Source organism: Oncorhynchus clarkii, chromosome 21 (assembly GCF_045791955.1).
Source record: "Oncorhynchus clarkii lewisi isolate Uvic-CL-2024 chromosome 21, UVic_Ocla_1.0, whole genome shotgun sequence".
NCBI classification, from domain to species: Eukaryota; Metazoa; Chordata; class Actinopteri; order Salmoniformes; family Salmonidae; genus Oncorhynchus; species Oncorhynchus clarkii.
Window position 1 is genome coordinate 41649002 of NC_092167.1, and position 27179 is coordinate 41676180.

At 43.9% G+C, this 27179-nt stretch overlaps 1 protein-coding gene across 1 annotated transcript in view; it reads right to left on the reverse strand.

Annotated features, from left to right (window-relative positions):
* The window catches only part of LOC139379056 (neurexin-2-like), a 929896-nt gene that overhangs the window by 587379 nt on the left and 315338 nt on the right, over positions 1 to 27179 (reverse strand). Inside the window, exon 5 of the mRNA XM_071121799.1 lies at positions 3815 to 4116. Within this exon, the coding sequence (XP_070977900.1) occupies positions 3815 to 4116 (302 nt within the window). The remainder of the gene's footprint in view (positions 1 to 3814; positions 4117 to 27179) is intronic.

The window sequence follows — 27179 nt, forward strand, 5'->3', positions numbered from 1 at the left end:
GAATGGAATCAAACTACTGTAGGCATTAAAACGGATTGATAATCGTGGCTTTAGAGCTAGGGGTACAGCTATGGGCCGGTGAAGACTGAGGAGAGGGCTATCCTAGGGATATGACATCATGATGAAAACAGTATATAATACGAACGGGAGGCTGAACAGTTTGTGGAGGGTGAATGGTGTGTGTGTGAGTGTGTGTTTCTGCATGCCTCTTCTCCTGCCTCCTGCATATGTATGTGTAACATGACCTGCTACCACTCTATTGATTAGTCCAAGAGCAGAGAGGCTGCAAACACTGGGTCAGAGGTCACTGGTCAGGTCAATGCCTTCGTTATCCTCCCTCAGCCTGTGTGTGTGTGTGTGTGTGTGTGCGTGCGTGCGTGCGTGTGTGTGTGTGGTATAGCTCAGTGTGGATTGCTATGTTGGGACTGGTGGTGAGTGGCTGGGATCAGGGTCTAAATCTCTAGAATCATGTTGGCTTTCCAAGCTCATTAAACCAGTTTCACTCTGGTGAGCAAGCATGCCCCAGCAGCAAACATATTTGACCCCTGCCGTGTGTGTGTGTGAGTGTGTGTGTGCCTGTGAGTGTGTGTGCGTGTTTGGTTTGTGTGTGTGTGTGTGTGTGTGTGTGCGTGTGTGTGCGCATGTGTGCCTGTAAGTGTGTGTGTGTGTTTGGTTTGTGTGTGTGTGTGTGTGTGTGCGTGTGTGTGCGCATGTGTGCCTGTGAGTGTGTGTGAGTAAGTGTGTGCCTGTGTGTGTGTGTGTGTGTGCCTGTGTGAGTGTGTGTGTGTGCCTGTGTGAGTGTGTGTGTGTGTAGGTGTGTGTGTGTAGGTGTGTGTGTGTGAGTGTGTTCCTGCGTGCTAGGCCTTTGTCTATCTGTGACATTACTACATAGGATAGACCATCATATTCAATAGTTTAAGAAAACAACAGTTTTATGGGCTACAGTCAGAGGCTACATGTGTAGCAAGGGAACTGGGAGATTTCTAATCAAAGCAAAATGTAATTAAAATTACGAAATTAAGTTGGTTAAATGAAAAGGAGTAGGCTTCAATGATCATGATTTCATGGGGAGTGCTGCAAAATAGCCTCTATTAGCCTCGCTACTTTAGCTAGCTAGCTTGCTAACTTAGCTGGATACTGTAACTAGTTTCTTCACAACAATGTGAATGCAGTCAATGCAGTCAAGTCAGGCACTACCAGATGGTATGATAGATAGCCTGTGGTAGCAATATGTTTATCTAACTAGCGCAATTGGGATTGGCTACTTTCTCTCTCTCTCCCTCTTTGCCAATCACATAGAGTACCTCACAGTGGCCCCTGCTCCTCTCTGGCCCCTCCCCCACACCCTTCTCCTGAAACAAGCAGAGTACAGTGCACCATCTCTCTCGCGCGCATCGAGCAAGTCTCCATTGAAGATTCAAATGTATTTCTTATTTTGACTATCCGGATATCCGAAAAACTATCATGATGTTATTCGAATTCTGAAATCATTTTAACATAATCATTTTTTTGTGTATTTTACCCCCCTTTTTCTCCCCAATTTCGATCTTGTCTCATCGCTGCAACCAACCAACAGGCTGGGGAGGTGAAGGTCGAGTCATGCTCCAAAACTTGGCCTGTCAAACTGCGCTTCTTTTTTTACATTGAAAAATAAACATTTTACCCCCTTTTCTCCCCAATTTTGTGGTATCCAATTGTTAGTAGTTACTATCTTGTCTCATCGCTGCAACTCCAGTAGGGGCTCGGGAGAGACAAAGGTCGAAAGCCATGCGTCCTCCGAAACACAGCCCACCCAAGCCGCACAGCGCACAACCCAACTAAGCCGCACTGCTTCTTAACACAGCGCGCATCCAACCCGGAAGCCAGCCGCACCAATGTGTCAGAGGAAACACCGTGCACCTGGCGACCTGGTTAGCATGCACTGCGCCCGGCCCGCCACAGGAGTCGCTAGTGCGCGATGAGACAAGGATATCCAAACCCTCCCTAACCTGGACGACGCTGGGCCAATTGTGTGTCGCCCCATGGACCTCCAGGTCGCGGCCGTCTCTGGTGGCACAGCTAGCACTGCGATGCAGTGCCCTAGACCACTGCACCACCCAAACGGCGCTTCTTAACACGCGCCCGCTTAACCTGGAAGCCAGCCGCACCAATGTGTAAGAGGAAAGACCGTTCACCTGACGACCGAGGTCAGCCCACAGGCTCCCGGCCCGCTACAAGGAGTCGCTAGAGGGCGATGAGCCAAGTAAAGCCCCCCTGACCAAACCCTCCCCTAACCCGGAAGACGCTGGGACAATTTTGTGATACAGCCCGAGATTGAACACGGGTCTGTAGTGACGCCTCTAGCACTGTGATACAGTTACTTAGACTGCTGTGACACTCGGGAGGCTCTACTGAAGTCATTTAAAATGCCCATCCCTAATGTGTGTGTGTGTGTATGTGTATGTGTATGTGTATGTGTGTGTGTGTGTGTGTGTGTGTGTGTGTGTGTGCGTGCGTGTGCCTATGATCCCAGAATTGCACAGTACAGTGAGCATTCCGGCTTCTGTATGACTTAGTGATTGTGCACCCCAAACAAGTCTCTCTCTGTCAGTGTGCGATCAGAGTTTTCCCAGTGTCAAACACTTTGCCCCCTGAGTCAAGCTCACATAAACTACATGGCTTTTTATTATGACATGACTGCAGTGGCCAAACCTCTGCAGGAAGAATCAGACTTTTATGACAGCCAATACTTCAACCCTAGTTGGTCTGGAGAGCTTCCTCTGAAAGACAACGCAGCAGCTTTACTTCACTTTTCAGGTTTCTTTCCCAGCAACACAACTTTTCTTCCTCCTGCCAGAGACTGAACTCTGCAGTCATTAAAAAGTCCTGGGAAGTTTGAAGCTCCTGTTGTGTTTCCAGGTGATAGGAAGTAGGGCTTTGTGTAAATGTTTGCTGCCTGCGCTGCCGTTGTTTCTTTTGTTTGTTAACGCATTCACATCAGGCATGGTTGCAATACGGGCCCATTACAACAGCTATTATTAGGGCCGACAAGCCATTCGTTCCAATTACCATTACCAAAACACTGGGAGAAGTAAGCAAGGCAATCTTAAGTCAAATTGATTGCATCTCACTGCCACTATCTACAACTGCCAATTGATGACCTGGCATCGAGCCTCTGCCTCTGCTATTCAATTTGTGGGTGTTGGTGTGTTTGTGTGCGTGTGCGTGTGCGTGTGTGTGGGATTCCTTTCTTCCTGACTGTGATTAGCGGGTTGTAAAGATCTGTTGAGTAATGGGTTTAGACGGGGATAAAATGCACCGTCTCTACAGATTAATTAGAAATCATAACGTGGGTAAGTGCTTTACATGCATACATATTGAAACAAGACTATTGAACCCAGAGTTCCGTATTAGGGCAACGTAGACCTACGGGTATTAGATATCCACATCTACGAATGGATGTGAACTTGTGATTGCATGTGCTGGGTCTATTATCTTTTCTCTGTGCTGTTAACTTTGACCCCCCTGCTTTTCCCAATGAGCAGATTACATGGATATTTGGTTGTTTTTCAGAGAAGGAAAACATGAGGGGAGAAAGTCACCACAGCAATCCTCTGCAGATCTCAACCCTGGAAGTGGAAGAGAAAATCACCATCATCAGACAGAAAGTGACAGGAGAAAGTAGAGGAAGAAAGAGAGGTAGATACACAGAGATATAGACCAACAGATTGAATAGCTTGAACAAGAGAAAAGAGAGACAAAAAGAGAGCAAGATACAGAAAGCGAGAGAGAAACCCTGCAGAGAAGCTCGACCAAACACGTAGTGTCTCTTTACCTGGCGCAGGTTGCGGGTGACGCGAACATCGTGCCAGGCGTTGTCATTGAACTTCCCATTGACGGGCTCCACCAGCGCCTCGAAGGCGCCCGAGCCCAGGTTGATGACCAACCAGACGGCGCCGCTCTTCAGCGACAGGTTGACGTAGTCGGCCGACTTTCCCGTGTGCAGCATGAGGCCGTTGCGCTGCAGAGTGCGAAAGGAGAGCGTGATCTCGTCCGTGCTGCTCTGGATGGGCGTCAGCGACAGGTCATAGCAGAAGAACTCGTTCCCCTTGAATGTGGCCACCGACACTTCCTTCCCTGGAGAGACATGAAGATGAAGAGGGGGGGGGGGGGGTTACAGTTACAGATGTGTATAGCTCATATAGAGCTGCTGGAACTCATGTTTGGTGTATTTCTGTATTGGTGACACACACCCAAGACACAATTGGAAGCAAAAGGAACGAGAGAGAGATGTATGGAGATAAAAGAGTGAGAAAGACAGGCGAAGAGGTCAGAGTAAGGTCGACATCCTTGTTCTTTCTGTCAGTCCACCTGCCACACATTCTTTCAGCAACAGTCAAAGGAAGACAGCTCACACTACAGACACGGGTCAAATCCCAATGAAACAGCGGAGGAAGACACCATTTCCTAATGTCTCGTAATAAAACAGACTACATCCTGTAATTACAATGAATAATGAGGTCTCTCCGTACAATGTGGACACTCAACACCTCATAACTCTTCCTATTCATGTGTCTATATGCAGCCAGGTTGCTCAAGATTCACTTCGAAATTGCACGTTTGTTCATGTCCCGAGGACGTCCAGTGGAGGGTTTTGCCTTCGAAACCCAAAACCCCCCGAAATGTAATGTTTGTAAAATTTGATACACGTCAGAATCTGAAGTCAAATTAGTCAAACCATGAGATCTTGTTGTACCTCAGGTACTAGGGTCTATCACCAAGCTGCCATCCCAACAGACCAGTGATCCACACAAACACCATGCTGTTGTAATTTCACCGTGTCCCTGAGGACGCTCTGAGGGGATCCAGCTCAGGTAATGAGGTTCACTTGAGAATCAGGGGGAACCCTGCGAGGGAGGGGATTGGATAATCCCATTTATCCCAAAGTTCTATTACTGCAAATCACTCCAATATCTGCACACATTTCCCAGGGGAGGGCAGGGTCGGGAGGGCCAGATAGATTGAGGACCACCATCTCCTGAGCACTGAATTACAATTATAGAGCTGAGAGTGGCTGTGAGAGAAGTAGTGAGAGTGGTGGTGAGAGTAATGGTGAGAGTGGTGGTGAGAGTAGTAGTGAGAGTAGTGGTGAGAGTAGTGGTGAGACTGGTGGTGAGACTGGTGGTGAGAGTAGTGGTGAGACTGGTGGTGAGAGTAGTGGTGAGAGTGGTGGTGAGAGTAGTAGTGAGACTAGTGGTGAGACTGGTGATGAGAGTAGTGGTGAGACTAGTGTTGAGACTGGTGGTGAGAGTAGTGGTGAGACTGGTGGTGAGACTGGTGGTGAGAGTAGTGGTCAGAGTGGTGGTGAGACTGGTGGTGAGAGTAGTGGTGAGAGTGGTGGTGAGAGTAGTGGTGAGACTGGTGGTGAGACTGGTGGTGAGAGTAGTGGTGAGAGCGGTGGTGAGAGTGGTGGTGAGAGTAGTGGTGAGAGTAGTGGTGAGAGTGGGGGGATGCAGCCTTCAGGTTTTTCAAACTTATAAACTGGGTGGTTTGAGCTCTAAATGCTGATTGGCTGACATCTGTGGCATATCAGACCGTATACCACGGGTATGACAAAACAGTTATTTTTACTGCCCTAATTACATTGGTAACCAGTTCATAATAGCAATAAGACACCTCGTTTCACTTCCTTATGTTATAATTAAGCAATAAGGCATGAGGAGGTGTGGTATATGTCCAATATATCTCGGGTTAAGGGCTGTGTCCAGGCAATCCGTGATGCGTTGTGTTAAGAACAGCCCTTAGCCGTGGTATATTGGCCATATACCACACCTCCTCGGGGCTTATTGCTTAATTAGAGAGGACATGGACTAGTTACCCATTGATGCAGGATTGCTGTAATTTCTGTTATGTGTTAAAATAATGACTTTTCAAGCACATCAATCACAGTGATTTGACTATGTATTTAACATGTCTGATTTAACATTAACTCATACAGGCTTTTCTTTTCAAATGCAGTCATAAAAACTATAGAAACGCCTGCACATACAGTATTGTGAACATGCATGTACGGACACACACAATCTCCCATAACGGAGGTAGACAACGAATTCTCCATTTAATGAAGAGAACTATGTTTTATTTTTAAATTGGAATTTAGAGTAATCTCAGACGAGGCGGAAAGGCATCATGGCGTGGAGGAAACAAGAAAGCGAGAGAGAGAGAAAGAATAGAGATAGAAAGAGAGATGCAGCGAGAGAGAACGAATAGAGAGTGAGAGAGAATAAAGAGAGAGACAGAGAGAGAGAAAGAGATAGAAAGAGCGAGAAAAAGAATAGAGAGAGAGAAAGAATAGAGATAGAAAGAGAGAGGCAGCGAGAGAGAACGAATAGAGAGTGAGAGAGAATAAAGAGAGAGACAGAGAGAGAGAGAAAGAGATAGAAAGAGCGAGAGAAAGAATAGAGAGAGAGAAAGAATAGAGCGAGAGAAAGAAAGAGAGAGAGAGAGAATAGAGAGAGAGACAATCTCTGGTAAACAGACTCCTCACGGTCTCTGTTCCGCTGATGTAGTAAGAACAAAAGCGTGGTAAATGGACCGCAGTAGCCATTTTCAATTATGTCTTAAGTTAGGAGAGAGAGAGAGAGAGAGAGAGAGAAAACAACAGAAAAACAACTAGTTGGGTTGTTAACAGTAAGCAACAAGCAGCACCATTAGTGGTGAGAAGTTTGGCTCTTCTCACTGATATCTTCAAGTCATTCAGTCAAAAGAACGAATCTTTCGACTCATTTCGTTCATTTGATTCAGTAATGTCCAATGCACAGATAACCCCTTACTGGCAAACAATGAATTAAAAACTCAAAAAGAATCATGATTCTACAAACCTCTCGTTCACCATAGAGGGCTTATTATTGGAGCTGTACATTTGTGATTGCTAGGCATAGAAATAAGATTGTTAACTGTTACCTTTGAGGTCAAGTTGCGGACACAACCAGACTAGATTGTGAATTACTTTTCGGAATGACACTGCTTGACTGCCGCGAGGGAGATTAGCACAAAACCGTTCACAAACTACAGCAGCCCAATCGATTCGTTCTCGAGTTCGAGTTTTGAGCAGAGAGAGGCTGGCTGCCTGTGCTTTGGTTCTAAGATGTGTCCATCGAGTAACATTCAATAATCAATTAACAGCATTCATTCTTGCACCATGCGATCAATTATCGGTTCTGAACATGGTGCCTGCAGCATGGTCTATTACCCCTCGCTCACATGATGAACAGATGCTGGTCAGAGCACGTCTCTGGAGCCACTGAGCCGGAGGGGTGGGTATTAAATCCTGCTGTACAATTCAATGCGGCCAGCAGGTCAAGTGAACCACTAAAATGAATGAGTTTCTCTGGAAAAAAAACAAATCATGACTCTCGAGTCAGTAAAAAGAGTTGTTCAAAAAGAATGAATCGTTAGCGAATTGCACATCACTACTTGTGATTGCTTTCTATGAGCCGTGGTGTCAGATGATAGAGATTGAGCTAATGAAATGGAAGGAGGCAGCTTGCAGAAGACAATAACTTTCTTTTTGGAGGGGATGGGGCAGGTGGCTGACAAAGGGGAGAACTAAAAAATAAGACACTGCCTGAGCACTCAGACTGACAGGAAAGGACGAGGGGACATGTTTTAGTGTCGCATGGCGGTGCTCTGATGATGACAGGGGGGTGATGCTATCTCTGACCCTGGCATGATGCATTACAACGCCACGTCCCACAAGACATCTTCAGAAACCTATTGCCTTTAGCAGGTAAATCAACATGCAGTTTAAACCTATTGCCTATAGTGGGTAAATCAACATGCAGTGTAAACCTATTGCCTATAGTGGGTAAATCAACATGCAGTGTAAACCTATTGCCTATAGTGGGTAAATCAACATGCAGTGTAAACCTATTGCCTATAGTGGGTAAATAAACATACGGTGTAAACCTATTGCCTATAGTGGGTAAATCAACATGCAGTGTAAACCTATTGCCTATAGTGGGTAAATAAACATATGGTGTAAACCTAGTGTCTATAGTGGGTAAATAAACATACAGTGTAAACCTATTGCCTATAGTGGGTAAATAAACATACAGTGTAAACCTATTGCCTATAGTGGGTAAATCAACATGCAGTGTAAACCTATTGCCTATAGTGGGTAAATAAACATACGGTGTAAACCTATTGCCTATAGTGGGTAAATAAACATACAGTGTAAACCTAGTGTCTATAGTGGGTAAATAAACATGCAGTGTAAACCTATTGCCTATAGTGGGTAAATAAACATACAGTGTAAACCTAGTGTCTATAGTGGGTAAATAAACATACAGTGTAAACCTAGTGTCTATAGTGGGTAAATAAACATACAGTGTAAACCTAGTGTCTATAGTGGGTAAATAACATTCAGTGTAAACCTATTGCCTATAGCGGGTAAATAAACATACAGTGTAAACCTATTGCCTATAGTGGGTAAATAAACATACAGTGTAAACCTAGTGCCTATAGTGGGTAAATCAACATACAGTGTAAACCTAGTGTCTATAGTGGGTAAATAAACATACAGTGTAAACCTAGTGTCTATAGTGGGTAAATAAACATACAGTGTATAGACAATCAAGAACATTTATGTGAACCATGTTATTAAAACACTTATTTGACCAGTCTCAGTAGATTGTAGATAGCACTCTCTCCATTTTCCCCTGTTCCCCTCCCTCCCTCCATCCCTCTTTCCCTCCCTCCCTACCACCCTCCTTCTCTCTCTACTTCCCTCCATCATTCTTCCCCTCCCTCCCTACCACCCTCCTTCTCTCTCTACTTCTCTACATCCCTCTTTCCCTCCTCTGTCTCCTAGACTTCCCTGCTAGGATCCATTGGTAAGCCCTCTCCCCATCCCCTCTCTTAGATCTGTATACTGTAATAAACCAGTGATCCTTCCTCGTTCTCTACAGAGGGTCCTGGAAAGCCCCACTTCCCCACATTCCTCCCCACAAGGACGGTGGAGACCACTTCAGCTCCACCACTCGCTTTCCAACATAAAACGAATATCAAGACATTTCTCTCTCTCCCACTCTGTCAGTCTCTCTCTCTACCTCTCTCCCCTCCCTCCCTCTCTCCCTTCCCTCCCTCCCTCCACACCCAAAACCAATTTATTCTCATAGTAAACCCCCCTCCCAACAACCCTCCTAGCCTTCTCCCTCTCCACACCGCCTGACGACAGCATACCAATCAGGTGCTCCTCCAATCCAGAGCCCAATTTTCTCTCCTCTCCTCCTAAACCTGCCTCTTCTCTGCCTTGATGCCCCACTACAGGCACTGGGCTCTCCTCAACCAAGACTGAAAGCCTGATGTGCTGGGAATAGCTTGGGTATAGCCTGGATATAGCCTGATATACTGATACAGTCGGTTCACTGGCATTGGAAAACTGTCTGTCTACTAACTGCCTTTCTTTCTCCACTTTCCCAGCTTCTACATGACTACTAGGGCACTTTCCCAGCTTCTACATGACTACTAGGGCACTTTCCTAGCTTCTACATAACTACTAGGGCACTTTCCCAGCTTCTACATGACTACTAGGTCACTTTCCAACTTCCGCAATGTCTCAAGCTCTTAACCTAACTTCTGATACCTACATTCGCAAAATCTCTATATAATGTGAAGGACTGTACAGGTGATATTTGATTTGTAACCATATGCCCTAAGGAAGCGTTCCATGTCTTAGCTAAGACCCCTCTCTCTGAGCTACACAGTAAAGTGATGGTTATCAGAGAGGGATATAATTCCAACTCATGTTGAATCAATGGCATTGACCAGTCTCTCTCTCTCTCTCTTTCTCTCTCTCCTTCTCTCTCTCTCTCTCTCTCTCTCTCTCTCTCTCTCAAGTTGCAGTCTTGAAGGGTGCTACTGTGGAGTTGTCAACCGTGATGGAGAGGTCTTTGAGCAGGCAGGCCTTCCCCGGGAGGAAGAGCAGCTCTGTCTTGTCTAGGTTGAGCTCGATGGGCCGACATCCTAGCTTAGATGTCTTCCAGGCATGCAGACATATGTGTCGCCACCTGGGTGTCAGAAGGGGTATTGAGACAAGTAGTTGAGTGTCATCCACATAGCGATGATAGGAGAGACCATCTGAGGATATTGTGTGACTTGACGTATAGAGAGGAGAGGAGAGGGCCTAGAACTGAGCCCTGGGGGACACAAGTAGTGAGAGTATGTGGTGCAGACACAGATCCTCTCCATGTCACCTGGTAGGAGCGGTCTGCCAGGTAGGATGCAATCCAAGAGTGTGCAGAACCTGAGACGCCCAGCCCTGAGAGGGTGGAGAGAAGGATCTGATGGTTCACGGTGTCTAAGGCAGTGGATAGATCTAGGACTTAGGCCATTTTGAAGTCAGAGGGGATGCAGCCAATGGTCAGTGATGAGTTGATAAGGGAAGTGAGGAATGCAAGAAGGTCTCTAGAGATGGTCTGTAGAAGGGAGGACTAGATGAGGTCGAACGGGTAGTTTGTCCGGCAGCCAGACCTCACTAGTCGCATCTGGAGAGAGAGGGGAAAAGAGGTCAAGGCGAAAGGTAGTTCTGTGTGAGTGAGACCAGTGGACTCAATAGGCTGATTGAATGAGGAGTGGATATCGTCTACATTCTTTTCAAAGTGGTTGACAAAGTTATCCGCAGAGAGAAGGAAGTGAGGAGGAGGGTTGGAGGAGTAAGGAAGGAGGAGAAGGTGGAAAAGAGTTTCCTAGGTTAGAAGCAGAAGCTTGAAATGGCTTTAGTAGGAGATACAGAGGAAGAGAAGGTAGAGAGGAAGGAGTGAAAGGATGCTAGGTCCATAAGTTTAGTTGTCCTCCTTTTTCACTCAGACCTGTTCGGTAAGCTCGCAATAAGTCGCTCACCTACTGAGCAAGAGGGGAAGGCCGAGCCGGCCGGGAGGAAAGGGGACGGTGTGAGTCATAGGATGCGAAAAGGGAGGAGAGTAGGGTGGAAGAGGTAGAATCAGGAAGATTTAGCAGAAGGGAGAGATGATAGGATTAAAAAGGAGAGTACTGGGATAGATTGTGCTTAGGGTTGGAGGAAAGGGAGACAGAAAAGGGAAAAAAGTAAGTGATCAGAGACCTGGAGGGGGTTTGCAGTGAGATTAGTAGGAAAACAGTCTCTAGTAAAGATGACTTCAAGCGTATTGCCTTGTGAGTTGGAGGGGATTGGGGAAGGATGAGGTCAAAAGAGGCAAGGAGGGAAAAGAGAGAGTTGGAAAGAAATGAATCAAAGGCAGATAACAAAAATGTAAAGCTTGAGTGATCAAGTGAAAGTGATGGCATGGAATTCCAATGAGGAAATGGACAGGTGAGAGAGGGAGAAAAAGAGAAAATCTCCAGTTAGGAGAAATGAGTGCACTCGTGCCACCACCAAGACGACCAGATGCTCTTGGACTATGAGAGAAAACGTAGTCAGATGAAGAGAGAACACCTGGAGTTGTAGTGTTCTCTGAGGGGGGACCATGTTTCCGTCAGGGCCAAAACGTCAATGGCCGCATAGGACGAAGGGCAGCAAAGGCTGAGATCAACTCTGCGTTCTGATCGCACATCGGCAGTTCAAAACCCTGCCAGAGACTGCGCGCAGTTAACACTAAATTAGAAGGGTTTCACCCAGGGTGTGGGGAGCATCTATAAAGCTTACAGGGAGAGGAGCAAACAGGTATAGAAAAACACAAATAGGTGGGGCTGGCTTCCGCGTTAAGGGAGCAGTGTGTCAAGAAGCAGTGCGGCTTGGCAGGGTCGTGTTTCGGAGGACGCATGGCTCTCGACCTTCGCCTCTCCCGAGTCTGTAGGTGAGTTGCAGCGATGAGACAAGATCATAACTACCAATTAGATATCATGAAACTGAGGAGAAATAACTCGATATGATACTGGTGTGGAGCCTTCCTCTCTTTGCTTCCTCGAATAACTCTGCAGAACAATTTGGCACAACAGTTTTTGTTTCGGCAACAGTTTTAGTTTTGCAGACGAGACCGCCACTGACATGACCGCCGCTTAAAGCTGCCAATGAGAAGACAGGGGAGACTGAAGTATTAACGATAATTGCTCATTTCCTATCAGAGGTGAAGGACACACATACACTAGAGCTGATTGTTGATATGCAATACTGTATCTACAGTGGCTTGTGAAAGTACACACCCCCTTTGGCATTTTTCCTATTTTGTTGCTTAAAATAGATTTTTTGGGGGGGTTTGTATCATTTTATTTACACAACATGCCTACCACTTTGTGAAACAAACAAGAAATAAGACAAAAAAAAACAGAAAACATGAGTGTGCATAACTATTCATCCCTCCCAACATCAATACTTTGTAGAGCCACTTTTTGCAGGAAATACAGCTGCAAGTCTCTTGGGGTATGTCTCTATAAGCTTGGCACATCTAGCCACAGGGATTTTTGCTCATTCTTCAAGGCAAAACTGATCCAGCTCCTTCAAGTTGGATGGGTTCCGCTGATGCATAAAGTCATACCACAGATTCTCAATTATATTGAGGTCTGGGCTTGACTAGGCCATTCCAACACATTTAAATGTTTCCCCTTAAACCACTTGAGTGTTGTTTTAGCAGTATGCTTAGGGTCATTGTCCTGCTGGAAGGTGAACCGCCGTCCCAGTCTCAAATCTCTGGAAGACCGAAATAGGTTTCCCTCAATAATTTCCCTGTATTTAGCACCATCCATCATTCCTTAATTAAATTCTGACCAGTTCCCAGTCCCTGGCGATGAAAAACAGTGAAGCTGCCACTACCATGCTTCACTGTGGGGATGGTATTCTCGGGATAATGAGAGGTGTTGGGTTTGTGCCAGACATAGCATTTTCCTTGATGGCCAAAAAGCTCAATTTTAGTCTCATCTGACCAGAGTACCTACTTCCATTTGTTTGGGGAGTTTCCCACATACCTTTTGGCGAACCCCAAACATGTTTACTTATTTCTTTCTTTTAGCAATGGCTTATTTCTGGCCACTCTTCCATAAAGCCCAGCTCTGTGGAGTGTACGGCTTAAAGTGGTCCTATGGACAGATACTCCAATCTCCACTGTGGAGCTTTGCAGCTCATTCAGGGTTATCTTTGGTCTCTTTGTTGACTCTCGGATTAATGCCCTTCTTGCCTGGTCTGTAAGTTTTTTGGCAGGTTTATTGTAAATCCATTATTTTTAAATGGATTTAATGGTGCTCCATGGGATGTTCAAAGTTGCTGTTGTTTATTTGTATAACCCAACCCTGATCTGTACTTCTCCACAACTTTGTCCCTGACCTGTTTGGCGAGCTCCTTGGTCTTCATGGTGTCGCTTATTTGGTGGTGTCCCTTGCTTAGTGGTGTTGCAGACACTGGGGCCTTTCAGAACAGGTGTATATGTACTGAGATCATGTGACACTTAGATTGCACACAGGTGGACGATATTTAACTAATGTGACTTCTGAAGGTAATTGGTTGCACCATATCTTATTTAGAGGCTTCATAGCAAAGGGGGTGAACACATATGCACGCACCAATTTTCCATTTTTACAAGTTATTTTATTCATTTCACTTCACCAATTTGGACTATTTTGTGTATGTCCATTACATGAAATCCAAATAAAAATCCATTTAAATTACAGATTGTAATGCAACAAAAAAGGAAAAACGCCCAGGGGGATGAATACCTTTGCAAGCCACTGTATGTCAGGACCAGCCCATGGATCTGTAGTCTTATTTAATGTAAACCTGAACTACTCAGGACAAACGGCACATGTCAATTAAGCAGTGCACGGTTACACCCTGCATATAAACCAATTGGCTAGTATGAAATAAAGAACGGACAGAACTGACATAAGAGCAATGACGGGAATAGATAGTCCAAGTATCACAAGATTGAATAAGATCAGTACAGAAAATCACCAGGATTTAACATTAGTCTAAGACTGTTCATTACAGTAATAAAAATGCAGTGTAGCATATTAACTTGGATTGAGTTAAGACTGGGAGAGAGGGGGACGATTTAATAAGAAGAAACCAATGGCCGCCTCCATCACACAACTTGTGTGGCACATTAGCCAATGCATAATGAACCATAACATACCCTTTTTGGGCGATTGCAATATATATAGTCACCTAACTTGGGCTGTTTTGGGAGGGGGTTGAAGAGCTGGGTGGACGTACATTACTTAATTCAGTTTTGGACAGTGGTAACACCAAATGGAAACAATAAATTATTATTACAGATTTAGTTCAGTGATCTGTGTTATTCAAATACTATTAAATTGAGAAAAAAATAATTCAAAATGATTGTCAGATTGAAACATCATTAAATGAATACAGTTTGTCAACGCAAGTGGAACAAATACCTCCTAAATGGATCAATGATGTCCGTCCTAGCTCTTTCACTGTAGCTCGTCCAACTTCACGAAGAAAACACAATCACATTAACATGTTTCATTTCCAATAACAATGACAGAGATTTCTGTAAGAAACAGTAATGCTCCCATCTGTATCTTGCACACTTATGTGAGCCTTTTCAGTAGCTTCAGAACTGGCAGAAATCATGAAGAAAATGCACTCAACCAACAGACCACTTTAACGACAATGACATTCTCAATAATGGTTACAGAAATTACCAAAATGTGCAGTACCAGTCAAAAGTTTGGCCACACCTACTCATTGTAGAATAATTGTGAAGACATCAAAACTACGAAATAACACATATGGAATCATGTAGTAACCAAAAAAGTGTTAAACACACCAAATTATATTTTATATTTGAGATTCTTCAAAGTAGCTACCCTTTGCCTTGTTGACAGATTTGGTGACTCTTGGCATTCAGGGCTCCTGAGTGCCGCAGCGGTCTAAGGCACTTTGTGTGGTTACTACCTGATTCTATATGATTCCTACAATGTAGAAAATAGTACAAATAAATTCAAACCTTTCAATGAGTAGGTGTGTCCAAACATTTGACAGGTACTGTATATCTAAATGTAAAAAATGTACACTTGCAAAACATGTTGGGTATTATTGTAATGAGTTCCGCCACCCAAAAAAAACAAGGGGTGTGTTTGACCAGTAAGCCTAAAGAAGCTGACTGTCGGCGAGTGAAGTAAGGGGTGCATCTGAGACAGCCGAAAGTCGGACACTTAATGGTTCTCAAACAGCAAGACTCAGATCAACATGGCAGGGTCAACATAGCTTCTATTGTTAACTAACGTTCTTCTGTATAGACATTTTTCTATACCCCCATATCACACACACTAACAACCTGAAAACATAATGCGTGTAATATTAATTTCATAGAGAGAAGTCTCAAATAGCACTTTCATTTGTATCCACTGTAGCTTTAGAATCACAGCAAAGCTGGTTCCTGTTTTGAGTCTCATCTTCGGCCATGTTCACGTGGGTCAAACAAAAACACCCTAATGATTGGTTGACAAATAGTGCCTCCCACAATGCAGGTTATGGCTGGATGGTGTAGTTGGCGAGAAGCAACTGCAGGGACTTAAAGACAATTTAATCAAAATCGGCATGACCTTTGATGACATGATTTTTGTAAAGTTCATGCAGTCGACAAGTCAGACTGTTTTTATAAAAATAATGCAACACACCAACGATGGTCACCGACTTGGCAAAGGTAATTCCGCACGAATATTCCAAACTCTTTGACCAAATAAAAATAGGTCAGTTAATTTCTATATGAATGGATCTGGGGCATATAAAGTTCTGTTGAATAAGTAAATTCTACAAGAGACAACTACATTGCAGCATAAAACATTAATTGATGGCAGTGGGGTAAAAAGTACTCAATTGTCATACTTGAGTAAAAGTAAAGATACCTTAATGGGCTCCTGAGTGGCACAGCGGTCTAAAGCACCTCATCTCAATGCTAGAGGCGTCACTACAGACCCTGGTTCAATTCCAGACTGTATCACAACCGGCCGTGATTGTGAGTACCATAGGTGGCACACAATTGGCCCGGGGTAGGCCGTCATTGTAATTAAGTGTCACGGCTGATTGAAGGAGAGGACCAAGGTGCAGCGTGGTGAGCGTACATTTTCTTTTAATAATCAAAATGACGCCGAACAAAACAATAAACACTACAAAAACAAACCGTGAAGGTCAAAGGCTAAGTGCCCTGAACAAAGTCAACTTCCCACAAACACAGGTGGGAAAAAGGGCTACCTAAGTATGGTTCCCAATCAGAGACAACGATAGACAGCTGTCCCTGATTGAGAACCTTATGTGGCCAAAACCTAGCAATAGAAAATCATAGAAAAAGGAACATAGAATGCCCACCCAAATCACACCCTGACCAAACCAAAATAGAGACGTAAAAAAGCTCTAAGGCCAGGGCGTGACAGTAAGCATTTGTTCTTAACTGACATGCCTAGTTAAAGAAAGGTTAAAATCTAAAAAGAACAGAAAATGACTTGTGAAAGTTACCCAGTAAAATACTGCATGAGGAAAAGTCTAAAAGTATTTGGTTTTAAATATACTTATGTATCAAAAGTAAATGTAACTGCTAAATTAGTAAAAGTAAGAATTCATTATATTAAAGCAAACCAAACGGTACAATGTTTTTAGAATTTATGGATTGCCAGAGGCACTCTCCAACAATCAGACATCATGTACAAACAAAGCATTTGTGTTTAGTGAGTCTGCCAAATCATAGGCAGTAGGGATGACCAGGGATGTTCTCTTGATAAGTATGTGAATATGCTGAAAATGTGGACTCAATAGTGAACTTTGTGACAAATGCACCAAATATGTACCCTCGAAATATTTAGATATGGAGCCATCCCAGATGTGTTCCCTGCGGGCGTGGCACCCACTATAACTGCAAAATAAATACATATTTAGATTTCAGTCAGTGTCTCCATACAAAGTTGAGAGTCTCTTCTTTCAGATGCAATTGGAACTAAGTTGAAAGGCCAAAGCATTCCAAATGAAGAGCTAAATGTCTGATGGCACCAGCACCCATATGGCCTATATCAGTGGCCATGTTAGGTCATACCGGTATGTCAGATTAGCTCCATCACCAATTTCTCAGCAACACTTTGAATGAATAACATAAAAACTTTTATAACAAGTGGCTATGGATGAAATGTATCAACATATTTGTTCAAAACATGAAAAACATACAAAAAAGTAAAATATAATACCATTTTGGTGTCAAAAATGACCCATTGGTACTTTTAAGCTGTGTGTGTGTGTGTGTGTGTGTGTGTGTGTGTGTGTGTGTGTGTGTGTGTGTGTGTGTGTGTGTGTGTGTGTGTGTGTGTGTGTGTGCGTGCGTGCGTTAGTGTGTGTGTGTGTGTGTCCGTGTGTTCGTGTGTCCGTGTGTTCGTGTGTCCGTGTGTGAGTGTGTCCGTGTGTGAGTGTGTCCGTGTGTGAGTGTGTCCGTGTGTGAGTGTGTCCGTGTGTGAGTGTGTCCATGTGTGAGTGTGTCCGTGTGTGAGTGTGTGTGTTTGTTCTTTGTGTTTATTTCAGTCAAACACACACACACACACACACAATGATTTTGGCTGCCCTGCTGGAAGAAAACATTGCCGCAGGAATCAGGCTCTCCTCTGCTCTCCACGCTGCTCTTTCATTGGCTACTTATACACTCGCCTGTCTAGGGTGTCCCTGAGGGGCCAATAGGGACACAGGGGGAATCACACCATGTTTATCCACACTTCATAACACATGACCTCATTGCCAGTCCATCTATACACAGTCACTGTCCATTAATCTCCCTATATACAGTAATCCAGGCTACCCCTAACGCTCCAACACATGGAGAATGCATTGCAATGGTAACAGTGGGATAGAGCTTTGTATATTAATGCTTTGAAGCACATGAATCACAATAGCCTTTGGGACATGATGTATGGTTAGCATCCTCTGCTAGGCGTGTGTCAGTTTGTGTGTGTGTGTGTGTGTGTGTGTGTGGGTGTGTTTGCTCAGCACTCAAGCAGCGACAAAAAATAACATCTCTCTCACGGAAGCCATCTGATTTGAAACGTGTGGGGATGAAGTGGAATCAGACCAATGGAAAAAGGGCCAGAGGGAGGGGAAGAGAGGAGAGAGGGAACAGAACAGATGCTCAGGTTGTTGTCAGTGGGGAGGAAGGGAAATGAGAAGACATGATTGATACAAGTTGTTCAGCCTCCTTGTTGTGCTCCTTCTAGATGTTTCTCTCCCTCATAAATCTCAACTGTCAGCTGTCATGAAAAAAAAAACATCAATGTGGTATTGCAATCTCTGACGAGCCGATAACTTACTCTCTGGTGTACCCAAGCAACCCCTTCCCTTTCTATAGAAGAGTTGCAAACAGGGGCCTTCCCTGTTTTTTTTTAATGCTCAGGATTTCTGCACTCTTTGGTTTAGTTAGCAACAAGCCAAAACCAACAGCAGTAACAAGTCTCCAAGTTGATCAGAATTCAACTGTAGTCAGACACAGCAGTGCAGACAGCCCAAGTTCCCATGCTGGGAGACTTTTGGGTCCGTTACTATCAGTCTGTACACAAAGCAATGGATCAACGCAAGCTAATCCATTCCAGAGCAAACCCAAAACTGAACCCTGACCTTAATAAGGACGAAAGAACAGCTGAATAAGGAAGGGCGTAATTACTAAGGCGTTCTCTCTTGTAAAGGAGCTATCGATTCCTGCCCAAACTGACCTAGCCTGCAGCAACACTTGCTAACGTGAGTAATTCACTGATTAGCTAGCGGATCTCTGATGTGACGGCATTGGTTCTCCATCGACAAAAGACCCACCGTACAATGGGCCTCCCTGTAGACCACCTTGGTCTTCTAGTACTAGAACTGGTGATAACCGGATATTGATCTGTAGACTCTGATTGCGCTCCCATAATGAAGGCTGTATATTGCTGTCTGCCGAGCTCATTTTCTGCCAAGCATGCCAGGCTTTGTACAGCCACCAGTTCCATTGATTCTACCCTGACCGCCAGCGCCTCGAGGTGAATACGACAGGGAACACAAAACACAACGGTTTCTTTTGTTTCAAGTGACGCCATCGATGGATGGACCATCCATATTGAAATGGGTTGTCTTCTGTGAAGGATTGTAGATTGTGGTTGGTCGGTACCGCTAGTTTTTAACTATCTTGTTAGACTGCCTTTGAGTTAAGAATGGAATTAATGCATCATAGGTACTGAATAGGGTCAAGGGAATGAGGGTTATTTGTGCTCCACTGTAAGCCTGTTCTAGCACTTTGCTAACACTTAATCCTCACATACTGTACCAACAATGCATTAAGATTATACAAAAAAAAAATATATATATAACTATTTAACTATTTAACAAATTCTTATTTACAATCACGGCCTACCAAAAGGCAAAAGGCCTCCTGCGGGGATGGGGGATAATTGTATATATTCTTGCATTGTTAGAAAAACTGGGTTTTCAAGGATAATAGTTTATGCAATCTCTACATGGATTTTATGGTGTGATTGTATACAGGTATCCAGAACGACACCCATTTTAGCCCTTGTTAGAGTATAGTGAGGTATCTTTGAGCAAAAAAAATTGGCTTTAAAACGTCCTTATACAGTACATATAACTATGGCTAGATGGATTCAGCACGGTACTACTCATTAAATGTTTAAGTTATCAATTATTTAACAGTGTTGTTTGCAGATCCAATCAATTAAACTGCATGTGGACCTATCTACATTTTCTAGCAACATGGATTGATTTGAATTTTATTCCACAGTCAAACGTCGCCCTTATAAAATATCTCACAAAATATGACTGAATATTGAATCATATCAAGAACTTCAGTAATGGTTAAACACTGAAATGATCAACGTAGCTGTGTTGCAGGAGCTTGAAAAATGGACATCGTCCATCACCGCACAGCACTACACTACAGTACACGTTGACAGTTACATAAAGAGTCTACTAAGTGTCTATACACTTGACATTGCCCTTTGGGAAAGAAGACCCCTGAACAAGGTTCTAAAGTACCACTCAGCAAGAAAAAACCCTTGATTAAACTCAATTGGACCCCCACCTTTAAACAGCAGGCCAAAGTTCACCTTTTTTTTGACTGTTTAGTGGCATATGCATTTTAAAGGCAATTATTCTGATTGACAGCCACTTAATGGTCAGACAAGAAGCAGTTGCTATATTATTGTGATAAAAAAAAGTATTTAATGAAGTCATAAAGAGTAGCAAAACAATTTGATCAAAATAGCAGACTAATGTATAGCTTATGATGTATCAGTGTTTTTTACTGGCTGTTTCAATTGCAACAAAAGTCATGGGGTCCAAGCAGCAATTTGACAGTAGTGTGTGGGGGGGGTTTTACTCTGACCTTTTACAGATTACACATCCTCCAGGTGAGTCAATTGCTCCCTGAACCCCCCGACCCCGCACACCACACACACACCCTACATGATATAATTTCCCTGTGTGTGTCTGTTGGCACTTCCACTTTTTAAACCTATTCCAGTGTTGTCCGTTTGTCGTCCTCTCCCTCACTGGGACGAGAAATAGAAAATGATTAACGAGACGCACTTACTTAGACAAAGGACGCTTTAATTGCCCGTTGCCGGGGAAACCGCCCGCTGATGGCATCGTGACTCGAGTTCGACCTACCTCTCTCACACTCTCTCTTTCTCTACCTCCTTTTCTCACTTTTCCTCATCTCCTCCGCAGTCGGAGTCTGGCAGGTGACCATTATCACAGTGAAAGCCTGTGCAATCCCAAGGCCTGACACAGGGTACAGAGTACATGTCACGCAAGCCCAAGAAAAAAAGATGGCTGAAATGGACCTGTAAGACTTGTTCATTAGCTACATGGCTGTATGTTCGACAGAGTAACCCAGTAACAGGGGCTGAGACTTGCCACACGAGGCAGCAGCAACATCAACAACATCAACAATTGGTTGAATTCTGAGTTTCCTAAGCCAGAATATTTGCAATCAGGTATTGGATGCATGTGTTAAAGTGCAAACTATGGTGAATGGTAGCAATGATAGGACAGGCCTAGACAATAACAGGGTTCAAGGTATTAGTCCAATACCTAAACAATGCATTGTAAGTGACACATACAGCATATTCAGTAAATACAGCAAGACGTTTCAATGGAGCCTCGAACACAAAAGAACTCAGACCACCTTGAAGCCTGCAGTCGCACACTACAAGTGGCAATGGCTCTATTTGCTTTCATACAATCACTCTTCAAATGGGAAGGAAAAAAAACATAATTGCATTGAGAGATACATACATCACGGTAAAAAAAAGAGACTTTTTCGCACAGTTAATTATGAGCTACTGTTGATATGACATTGTTTCCGTGGGTTGTTTTAATTGTATTGAATCGTTGCCCAAAAAACGTCCCACGTAAATTGCTTTACTTAATATGTTAATTTGAAAGCAGCAAGGGGGGACTGCAGGGATGAGCTGGAGAAATTCCCAACTTTAGATCAACCTGAGAATTCCCAACTTTAGATCAACCTGAGAATTCCCAACTTTAGATCAACCTGAGAATTCCCAACTTTAGATCAACCTGAGAATTCCCAACTTTAGATCAACCTGAGAATTCCCAACTTTAGATCAACCTGAGAATTCCCAACTTTAGATCAATCTGAGAATTCCCAACTTTAGATCAACCTGAGAATTCCCAACTTTAGATCAACCTGAGAATTCCCAACTTTAGATCAACCGGAGAATTCCCAACTTTAGATCAACCTGAGAATCCCCAACTTTAGATCAGCCTGAGAATTCCCAACTTTAGATCAGCCTGAGAATAACCAACTTTAGATCCGACTGAGAATAACCAACTTTAGATCAGCCTGAGAATAACCAACTTTAGATCAACCTGAGAATTCCCAACTTTAGATCTACCTGAGAATTCCCAACTTTAGATCAACCTGAGAATTCCCAACTTTAGATCAACCTGAGAATTCCCAACTTTAGATCAACCTGAGAATTCCCAACTTTAGATCAACCTGAGAATTCCCAACTTTAGATCAGCCTGAGATTTCCCAACTTTAGATCAGCCTTACAATTCCCAATTTTAGATCAACCTGAGAATTCCCAACTTTAGATCAGCCTGAGAATAACCAACTTTAGATCAATCTGAGAATAACCAACTTTAGATCAGCCTGAGAATAACCAACTTTAGATCAACCTGAGAATTCCCAACTTTAGATCAACCTGAGAATTCCCAACTTTAGATCAACCTGAGAATTCCCAACTTTAGATCAACCTGAGAATTCCCAACTTTAGATCAGCCTGAGAATTCCCAACTTTAGATCAGCCTGAGAATTCCCAACTTTAGATCAACCTGAGAATTCCCAACTTTAGATCAGCCTGAGAATTCCCAACTTTAGATCAGCCTGAGAATTCCCAACTTTAGATCAACCTGAGAATAACCAACTTTAGATCAGCCTAAGAATTCCCAACTTTAGATCAGTCTGAGAATAACCAACTTTTCTCAAGAGATTTCCTCCTGCTAAATTTCTACTAAATAAATATTATCAACTTTATTTTGCTTATGAAACCAAAATGGCTGGGAAACTTTTACTGGGTTTAGCTTTCTGATCTGTAACCCACCAGAAAACGAGTGTTTAATTTCTGAAAAGACACATTGATTAAACAGCCCACTGTGACCTTTGTGTCAAGAACGTAAATGGTTAGTAAAAACTTTCTCCAAATTATGACTCAGTCCTTTCTCTGTTGTTCTCGTTTCTAGTAGCAACCACCCTTGATAGATTTCAAAGATGGAACCCAACTAGAAACATGGCACTGTGTTATCAGTGCAGTGAGAGAATTGATTGCCTGCTTAGGAAGGAAGGAGGGTAGAAAAATAAGACAAACTCGGGAGAAGTCAATGGTGAGACAGAGAATGTCTGTACTTTAAGATGGTTAACCACTAACAAGGTGCTAGGTGCCATAGGAGCTATTTTATAATGAGCAGGAACTCGTTGCTAGGGCGTTGACTTTTTGACCCCGTGTATCGGCTCTGCATTCTAGCTCACGGGGGGGGGGAAACAGAAAGTGTGCAGAGACTTGGCCTGGTGGCTGCTATCTTAGCGACGTAATTTCCTCCTAATAACCACATTATCCAACGCATCTTCCAAATACTGCAACACAAGATTACATCTCACAAATACGATTGACCCTTTGACTGACAAATGCAGACGTCAGGTTATGAAATATGATTTCCTCTTCCACCCGTGACTCATGTTGCATTTTTCTTCCCTGATCAATATTGCCGCTGACATTTGGAGGTGAATGTGAGTGTAAAGAGAAACAGTAAAACATGCAGGGTCTTTATTTTTCTTCTCCATCCGTGATCTTATTGGACAGCCTTAGGCTAAACGCTAACCTTTTCAACGGGAGGGCTTGTCGATGCTAAGAGTGGTTTTCAGGGCCAGCGCTCATGTAGAAATACTCTGAGCTGTAATTTTTATGCATAGTGATATACTGTGTCCCTCCCTCCATCCCTCCAGGTCATGCAGTCTCCGTCTCCTCTATGTTGGTTAATGGTCACAAAGTGATCATGTAATTGGACATCACGCTGGGGATATGAAAGAGCATAAAAGTGTAACAAGTGAAGAAAATGGTTGAGCTGCCTTCCATGCCAAACATACTCCCTCACTCTCTCTAGGACCAACATATTAGCCCTCCCTAGCAACAGGTTGAGCTGCCTTCCATGCCAAACATACTCCCTCACTCTCTCTAGGACCAACATATTAGCCCTCCCTAGCAACAGGAAACAGCAGTAAATATTGACAGCATGCTAACTGGACGGGTGATAGGCTGTTTGTTAATTAACCACGGCTGCATTTCAATTTCACTGGTGACTGCACAATCTGCTTAGCCAGACAAGACAGAGATGACATCACTCTGGTGGAGAAGGGGTGTCCGTGTGCGTGTGTGTGTGTGTGTGTGTGTGCTTGTGTTGTTTGTGTGTGTGTGTATGTATGTGATACAGTAATCTCTTGTTCAACTAAGATGGCATCCATCATCTAACTGCATGACTCAACTTTTGAATGATCAAGATAGCCTTGTAGCATTGTTTCTGTCTGATGATGAGTCTGAGTGGCTATGGCAAAGGTTAAGTCTTAATGAGACGGACACATGATGAATGTGTTTTTCTACAGTAGGTGTTGGAAAAGTGACTTACTGTCAAACTTAACAGCTAACTTAGTACAAAAACACATGCATTTACACATACAGTCTGGCCCCCCAACATCCACATCCACTCTTCTCTCAACTCTCCTCTCTCTCAACTTTCTTCTCTCTCTCTCTCTCAACTCTCCTCTCTCTCTATCAACTTTCTTCTCTCTCTTCTCTCTCTCAACTTTCCTCTCTCTCAACTTTCTTCTCTCAACTCTCCTTTCTCTCTAACTCTCTGACTCTCTTCTCTCTAACTCTCCTCTCACTCTTTACACATTTAGCTCACTCACTTCTCCTACACACTTGTCCCTCCCTCCCTCCCCTTCTGCCCTCCCTCCCTCCTCCTGTGCCCTCCCTCGCTCTCCTTCTGCCCTCCCTCCCCACTCCCTCCCTCCTCCTGTGCCCTCCCTCCCTCCCCTTCTGCCCTCCCTCCCTGCTTCCTTCCTCTGCACTCCAGCACCTGTGCCCACAGGCCTGTACTATAACCCTGTTTTTATCACCCAAAATAAATAAACGTGTCCTCTCTCTACCTCCCTGCACTCTAGTACAGTGTCTGCTTTATTTTCTCAGTCAGTCAACATCTGCTGTTGACTTTAACGAGACACATAGCCTCAGAAGGATGCTAATTAGACATAGGAGATTCTCTCTTTCTCCCACTCATCACACATGCACGCACAAACGCACAAACACACACACACACACACACACACACACACACACACACACACACACACACACACACACACACACACACACACACACACACACAAGACATATAACTATAAAATAACCCACATGGAATCATGTAGTGCCCGCATTTAGTTGAACAAATATATACATATAAAACATTTGGGATTTTATATTCTTTAAAGTAGCCACCCTTTCCCTTGATGACAGCTTTGCACACGCTTGGCATTCTCTCAACCAGCTTCACCTGGAATGCTTTTCCAACACTCCTGAAAGAGTTCCCACATGTGCTGAGCACTTGTTGGCTGCTATTCCTTAACTCTGCGGTCCAACTCATCCCAAACCAACTCAATTGGGTTGAGGTCGGGTGATTGTGGAGGCCAGGTCATCTGATGCAGCACTCCATCACTCTGCTTCTTGGTCAAATAGCCCTTACACAGCCTTGAGGTGTGTTGGGTCATTGTCCTGTTGAAAAACAAATGATTGTCCTAAAAAGTGCAAACCAGACGGGATGGCGTTTGGTGTTAGTCATATGTCTTTGGAACTTGTTCAGTTTATGTCTTAGTTGTTGAATCTTGTTACGTTCATACACATATTTACACATGTTAAGTTTACTGAAAATAAACGCAGTTGACAGTGAGAGGACATTTCTTTTTTGCTGAGTTTTTAAATCTAATTGATAGAAGTCTGACTCCTTCTGACATACATTATGAAAGTTGTGACTCTAAAACTCCTCAATGACTCGTTTGTCATCTTGAACAGTCACGACTCTTTACCACGTCTGAACTTTCCTTTCCAAAGTTTAGTTACACCTCGGAGAGGATAAGTCAGCTCTGAATTGTATGAGACATGAACCACGGGTAATGTAGTAGCTCAGGAAACACAGTGACATCTCCATCTGTTGTGGAGAAAACAAGCTGAAAGGCTGACAGCCAGGTAGGAGTGCAAGCTGTGGGATGCTCCAGAATATATTTAGCCTACCCAATGCCTACAGCTTAGAAAAGGAAAATCCCTTTGCTAGTGCTGAATGCATTGCTAATTAGTTTAGTGGTTAGCATCATGGCTAGAGTGGGTAGCATCACTAGAGCAGTTAGCATTACAGCTAGCATCATGGCTATAGCAGTGGGCATCATAGCTAGAGGGGTTAGCATCATGGCTAGAACAGTGGGAATCATAGCTAAAGGGGTTAGCATCATGGCACGAGTGGTTACCCCGTAGAGATAGAGGACTCATCTTTGTATCTGTGCCATTAAAGTGTCTGTGACAGCATAGGCAGCGCCATGGAGGCTGTCTCCATTTAAAAGTAGTACATGTTCTTGTTCTATACTGGCTGATTGCTCTCAATTCAAAGGAATTCCTGCCCAGTGGACTATATTAAGATGGTGGAAGCCCTCAGCGGAAATGTCATGCTAAAACAGATTATATCAATGATAAATGGGTTAGCCACATAGACAGAGTAGTTAGCATCAAGCACAGTTAGCAGCTTGGCTAGTGAGCCTCATTCTCAGTGCTTGTTATTACATTGAGTCTGCCGTTAAGGAATGAGTGCATGAGATAACTAGTTCTCACAAGGGGGCCCCAGTGGGGGATTCCACAGTAGCTGGGCTCACTTTCAGGAATCAACAACAAAACACCATGGGGTGTGTTGCGGATTTGAGAGAAGAGTGCTAGCTGAGCGCAGCAGGATGTCACTGGGTCATCCTAGCATAGCTATTTAGCCCTGAAGCTAATGAAGGGATTCTGAGGTAGTGTCCTGTTGTTTACTTCCCTGCTAAGTGATATGTGGGGACCTGAGGGATGGAGTTTGGGGTGAGAGAGAGCAACAAAACCGCTTTGATTGCAGTGAAGAAGCTACATTGACAGTTTGTGTCTCTGCGATGTGAAGATGAGATTGAGACAGGGTGGAGTGTGGCTAGTGGCTGACGCCGGGGCATTTCAAGGTCCCACAAGCAGGATGAAAAGAGAAGCAGGCCCTTCATTAAATGTGGCTGTCTGATACAAACAAGGGATGAGCCAGAAAGTGAGGGAGGGAGACGTGATGAGAGGGATTGATGAGCTAGTGAGAATGAGGGAGAAAGTGAGGGAGGGAGACGTGATGAGAGGGATTGATGAGCTAGTGAGAATGAAAGGGAGAAAGTGAGGGAGGGAGTCGTGATGAGAGGGATTGATGAGCTAGTGAGAATGAAAGGGAGAAAGTGAGGGAGGGAGACGTGATGAGAGGGATTGATGAGCTAGTGAGAATGAAAGGGAGAAAGTGAGGGAGGGAGACGTGATGAGAGGGATTGATGAGCTAGTGAGAATGAAAGGGAGAAAGTGAGGGAGGGGGACGTGATGAGAGGAATTGATGAGCTAGTGAGAATGAAAGAGAGAAA